General features: G+C 46.1%; 1 protein-coding gene across 1 annotated transcript; it reads right to left on the minus strand.

The window, feature by feature from the left end:
- LOC132823824 (C-C motif chemokine 3-like 1) lies at nt 1-4,574 on the minus strand. The gene is made up of 3 exons (XM_060837875.1): nt 4,159-4,574; nt 2,443-2,551; nt 1-2,340 (listed from the first exon to the last, which is right to left on the minus strand). Exons 1-3 carry the CDS (start codon nt 4,241-4,243, stop codon nt 2,244-2,246), a joined length of 291 nt encoding a protein of 96 aa, XP_060693858.1. The 5' UTR covers nt 4,244-4,574; the 3' UTR covers nt 1-2,243.
- Between the last annotated feature and the right edge of the window lie 1,694 nt (nt 4,575-6,268).

A 6,268-nucleotide genomic window follows, 5' to 3' on the forward strand; every position in this document is an offset into this window, starting at 1 on the left:
ATCAGCACAGGGGTCAGCTGCGAGTCTTCTCTCAACCCGGAGCACATGTCAAGATATTTTTATACATTTTGTAATAATGTACAAGGTCAGTGATGAGGTTATTGTCTTTGTAACATGGTTGTTTATGGTAAACATTGCAGAATCGTTAATAGTTTCGGTGCAGTCATTGTCAGTTCCAACGTAGCCTTTGTTAATTTGTGTGGTCATTGTCAGTTTCAATGTCTGCGCAGAAGTCCATTACTGTAGTAATGGGCGTTAATTGCTCTTCCTGAGAAGGATGATTACTTCAGCCCTGGCTATTAGCACGCTGTAATGAGTCCGTATCAAAAGGTTAGCATTTCTATCAAAGGTGTTGGCTGGACCAGACATTTTGGCGGGCAGTGCACCCCCACAACACGTTAATTAGATTAGATTACTTACAGTGTAGAAACATGCCCTTCGACCCAACAAGTCCACACCGACCGAAGACCAACCCACCTAGACCCATTCCCCTACATTTACCCCTTCACCTGACACTACAGGCAATTTAGCATGGCTAGTTCACCTAATCTGCACATCTTTGGACTGTGGGAGGAAACCGGAGCACCCGGAGGAAACCCACGCAGATACAGGAAAAATGTGCAAACTCCACACAGAGTTGGAAATTGAACCCAGGTCTCTGGCGCTGTGAGGCAGCAGTGCTAACCACTGTGCTGCCATATTCTCTCACTCTCCCACCTTAAACTAATCAACTAGGTCATGAGTGCATTGTGCTGGCATTCAGGTGGCCCCAGGCAGTGCCTGTGTTTGCTCTGCTGTCTGTCTCTCTCCATATTGTGTTCCAGGGGTCATCGTGTGTGCAAAGTGGCCAACTTATTGCTCAGCGGCCATCTTTTGTGTCCGTGTGCCTAGTGTCACCCTGCCCTGTACCATCTGCCACTTAGCATGCAAAGTCTGGTTGGGGCAATATTTATGTAAAAAACAAAGTGAAGGGTAAGGATTCAAATCAAAATTGAGTTGGAGGAGAAAATAAAGCACTTACCCCTAACATGGTGCCAACCTGTCCCTGACAGCAATGATTTCTGTTAATATCAACCAGGTTCACAACCCCAGGCAGGGAATCATGTTCTGTGCAGTCCATCTGGCTGATCTCATTACAATCACAACACAAAGGGCTGTTCCTATGCTGTTCTGTTCTGTGCCCTATGTGAGGGAATGATGTTTGTGGTTCTGCTCATACCTTACCAGAGAGCTTCCACATGTGCTTTGTAGTACAGTTTAACTCCCATCTGACTCTCCCTCCTAATTCTCAGCCAATCACCTGACAGTGTTTTACTCTCTGAATGGAAAGGGACCAATGGCAAGTGAAGGTGAAAAATGGCAACAAATGCAAAGTGGTTACTCCTGTGCAGAAAACTGAAAGGTGTAAAATGAATTAGCTCAGAGACAGGCAAACCAGAGAGAAACTTTCTTCAGGAACAACCTTTATTTCATTGTCCTGATGAAGGAGCACCGCACCGAAAGCTGGTATTTCCAAATAAATCTTTTAGAATATGACCTGGAGATGTGTGATTTTTAACTCAATGGATAAAGGTCAGGAGCTGGGATTCAGTGAGGCGATGAGGGAGAAGAAAGGGGGAAAAAAATCACAACCATTCCGAGGACACCAATGGAGTTAGAGTGGGCTCTTCAGGGAGTGCGACAGATGCCAAGAGGCTGGCCCACACTCCGATCTACCTCTCCAACCCCAGACGCTGACTCCCACCCCTCAAAGGGGTCCCTCACATCCAACCCCCCCCTGGGAAGAGAGTAGGGTTGTAGTTGTGCCCATCTACCCCTTGGCCCAGCGTGGTTGAAGGGGATAGTCAAATACACTCCATTAAGGGTGGGGACTGAATGTCTGTGCTGCACTCCAGTCTCTGGGAAGATCCTGGGATCAGCTGGACAGTTGCTGGATTCTTGTCCGGTGTCAGACTGACTGTTCCCTCAGTCTGTCCCATTGTTATCCAGTCACATTTCCCCTGTTCCATGAATGGTCTTCACTCATTTTGACGATTGGAGAATACACGGGGAACATTAATTAGTTACTGCCCCCAGTCTTTCATGTGAATGAGCACAGCAACAGGAATATTGCAAGTGATCAGGGAATCAGTTTGTGGATCCACCTTCTCCATTCTGCCTGTCCCCCAGTGTAACACCAGTCAGTCCAACACTCCATGTGTTTCCAGTGGATTGAAAGATTGTGCTTTCAGAGGTTCTTCTCTTTAAACCCCCAGTTTCTTCTCCAGAAATGCCACTGCATCTTGAACCCATTTCTCACTCGCTCTCGTACAAATTCTCATCTTCCTCCTGTTTGTGAAGCTGAAAGAGTGAGATGAGATTATGATTATCAGAGAATCACAGGCACCAGCTCCAACCCTTTCATTTCCTCAGACTGTGATAAAAACACCGTGAAACACTCACATGATGGAGGGGATGGAGCAGCCAACTGTCCTGGTGAAGTGTACGAGCCGTTTATGAGGAATGCGAGTGGTCTTAAAGCTCTCACAGCAATCGACAGTCACAGAGCCAGCTGCAATGTGGAGGAGGAGGAATGGAGACAGTGAAACCTTGAGCACATTCACAGCACATTCTCACACCGCCACCGTATCCTACACGTCTTCATCTAGAAACACTCTGAGTGCACACACTACAAACAGACCATTCAGCCCATCTGCTGCCTGCTACAGTTTCCAGCTCTCTTTGCACAGGCCTCGTTCACCCCATCCACATATCCTACTATTCCTCTCTCCCTTGTGTGTGTATATTAAGCTTCCCTTTAAAACATCTCAATGTTATTCATATTGACCACTCCTTCTGGTCTCAGACTCCACTATTGAATCTGCCTCTGAGTGAAGGATATTCTGCTCAGTTCCCAATGGGATCGATTAGAGACTGTCTAAATGGATCATTCCAAGCTCTGCTCTCTGTCGCAAGTGGAAACGTATTCCCCATATCCAGCCTATCAAACCGCATGGGCATCTCCAAACCCTCTATCAGGTCTCCTCTTAGACTTCAGTGCGCTTGGAGAAAGTCTCACAGCCATTTCCACATTAGAAATGGAAGGTGTTGCATTTTGTAAGGAAAGCCAGGGCAAGACTGATACAGTTAATGGTAAGATTTTGGGGAGTGTTGTCAACAAAAAGACCTTGGGCTGCAGTTCATAGTTCATTGAAAGTAGAGTCTCAGGTGGATAGAGTAGTGAAAAAGCTGTTTGGTATTTATTGATCACTGCACTGAGTATAGGAAAAATGCTGTGAAACTTGAAAGGGTTCAGTAAAGATTTACAAAGATGTCGACACGGTTTAGAAGTATGGTGCTGGAAAAGCACAGACAGCTTTTCCAGTGCCATACTTTTCGACTCTGATCTCTAGCGTCTGCAGTCCTCACTTTCTCCCTGTTGCCACAGTTGGAAGGTTTGAGTAATAGGGAGAGGCTGAATAAGCTAGGGATATTTTCCCTGAGCGTTGGAATCCGAGGGTGACCTTATAGAAGTTTATGAAATCATCAGGGGCATCTATAGTGTGAACAGTCAAGTTGTTTTCCTCAGGATAGGGAGCCTAAAACTAGACAACATAGATTTATGGTGAGAAGGGAAAGATTTAAAAGTGACCTAATGGGCAACATTTTCATGCAGAAGGTGGTGTGTGTATGGAATGATCTGCCAGAGGAGGTGGGGGAGGCTGGTACAGTTACAACATTTAAAAATATTCTGGTTAGGTATATGAATGAGAAGAGTTTAGAGGGATATGGGCCAAATGCTGGCAAACGGGACTAGATTTGTTTGGAATGTTTGGTCAATATAGACAAGTTGCTGTAAATCTCTATGACTAGAAAGTGAAAATTGACAGGATTGGAGAGAGAGAGAGAGCAGGAGAGATTAATGAAGTGCATGACACTAGTTAAGAGCCATCACCAGTTTGATGGGCTGAGTGGTCTTTCTCTCTCTCTCTCACTGTTGTGTTTCTATCTGGAAACATTGGCCCACAGTCTCTGAATGGAGTCAGGAGGAATCATTACATTAACTCTAATAAATAACGCAAACAGTCAATGGAAACCTGCATAAGCTCTGGAAACTTCCTGTTTTCCTCATTCTCAGGTTCTGAGCAAAGATTGGGAAGAAGGAAGCCTCTCTCTTACCTGAAGCGGCAGTCACACCATCCTGGATCAAGCAGATTGTCAGTGCTCCCACCACAACGGCAGCTACACACAGTACTGTCCTCATCCTGGCCTGGCTCACCTTGGGAGTGTTCAGTGTTGAAGAGGGAGTGTGGCTGATGAGGGAGCTGTCAGCTCCTGCTTTATATCCTGGAGAAACTGCACCCAGTCAGCAATATGGCCCCCCCCTGAAACTTCCCCAGTGCCCCAGCAATGACAGCTCTCCCTGGAATTGGTCCTCCATGGCTGTTCTCCCTGAAATGGGAAGTTCATGTTGTTCTGTGAGTGGGATTCTTGGAGACAGGAGCACGAGCAGCTGGATCCTCTGAGGTCAGTGTTTCTCAGCAAACTGTCATCTCGATTCCCTCAGCCCAACCCCAACTTCCCTCTCCGGGTGAGAGAGAGAGAGAGACAATGAGAGCAATCGAGCTTCCTGATTGACTGAATCCCCCTCGGAGAGGCAGCTCAGAGCAGGAAGTGAGATTAACATCAAAATAACTCACTGCAGGAGGAAAAGACAGAGACAGCTGCATTTACATAGCACCTTTCCCCAAATCAGTACCTCACAAAATGCTGCATAGTCTATCAGGATTTCCTGCAATCATTGTCAGTACGACAGGACAAGATTGGAAGTCACATGACAGCAGGATATGGTCCAACAGGTTTATTTAAAATCACAAGCTTTCGGAGTGCTACTCTTTCATCAGGTGAAGGAGCCCTTTCAGGACTTCATCTGAAGAAAGAGTGGCGCTTCTGAAGCCTGTGATTTCAAATCAACCTGTTGGACAAGAACCTTTCATGTATCTTCTGACTTTGTCAACCCCAGTCCAACCCCAGCACTGCAACAATAATGTAGAAGGGACAGCAGGAACTGTGTGCAGAATGAGATCCCACAAACTGCACTGGAATGATCACCTGACAAACAACCATTGACAATTGCCTTTATGAGTCGAAGCCCAGAGTACAAAAGCATGGAGCTAATGCTGAAGCTGTACAGGACTTTGGTTAAGGTCACAGCTGCAGTACTGTGTGTAGTTTTGGTCTCCGCACATTATTGGAAGGATATGATAACACTGGAGGGGAATGCAGTGCTTTAGTGATGAAGAGGGTTTAGAGTTGCCCGGGTTGTTTTATTACAGAAGAGAGGTTTGAGGGGAGGACGTAATAGAGGTGTATCAGATTATGAGCAGTATGGACAGTGTGTCTGAAATCCAACTGTTTCGCTTTAGTTGAAGGGTCACTACAAAGGTTAAAACAAGAAGATTCAGAGGGAATTGGAGGAAACAGCACCCATCCAGAGGGCAGTGGGGTCTGCAATGCCCTGCCATGGATGGTAGTTCAGTCATTAAACCTTACAATCTTTAAAAAGTACTTGGATGGGCACTTCAAATGTCATAGCATTAAAGGCAGTGGGCCTAATGCGAAAAGATGGGATAATGTAGGTGGTAGTATATTTCTGACAGCACAGATTGATGGGCTGAAGGGCTTCTCCTGTACAGTAGGATGCTCTGAATCAGTTTTAATGATGTGGATTGAGGGATAAATGTTGTCCAGGATATCAGGGACAGCTGCCTTGCTCTTCTTCGTCATCCACCCAAAGGCTGCCTTCCCTCCAGGGGAGATGACAGACAGAGGCTCACTGGGCTACTATTTACTGTCTGACCAGCATTGTCCCTGGTGAAGGTGGTGGGGAGCTGCCTTCTTAAACCCACAATGTCCTTAGGGAGGGAATTCCAGGATTTTGACTCAGCGACTTTGAAGGAACAGTTTCCATGTCAGAATGGTGAGTGCCTTGGAGGGAAACTTGCAGTTGGTGGTGCTCCCATGTATCTGTTGCTCTTGTCCTTCCAGATGGAAATGGTCATGGTTTTGGGAAGTGCTGTCTAAGGGTCTTTGGTGAATTTCTGTAGTGTATCTTGTAGATAGTACACAGTGCTGCCACTGAGCATCAGAGGAAAATAGGGAATATTCCATCTTACTATGAGCTGTACCCTGTAGATGTTGCACATGAGTCAGGAGTAACATTCCCTAGAAATTGCGAACTTCATGTGCAGCCACCCGAAGGTTCTAAACATGATGACCAGCATTTGGT

The sequence above is a fragment of the Hemiscyllium ocellatum genome, chromosome 17 (assembly GCF_020745735.1).
Source record: "Hemiscyllium ocellatum isolate sHemOce1 chromosome 17, sHemOce1.pat.X.cur, whole genome shotgun sequence".
In the NCBI taxonomy this organism is placed as follows: Eukaryota; Metazoa; Chordata; class Chondrichthyes; order Orectolobiformes; family Hemiscylliidae; genus Hemiscyllium; species Hemiscyllium ocellatum.

Bases quoted from the DNA above. Each gene is read 5' to 3' on its own strand.
- LOC132823824 (XM_060837875.1), bottom strand. From the start codon at position 4,243: ATGAGGACAGTACTGTGTGTAGCTGCCGTTGTGGTGGGAGCACTGACA. The intron at 2,552-4,158 runs GTAAGAGAGAGG...TCCACATTGCAG, and splicing joins TGGTGTGACTGCCGCTTCAG to CTGGCTCTGTGACTGTCGAT. The intron at 2,341-2,442 runs GTGAGTGTTTCA...TCACTCTTTCAG, and splicing joins TGCTCCATCCCCTCCATCAT to CTTCACAAACAGGAGGAAGA.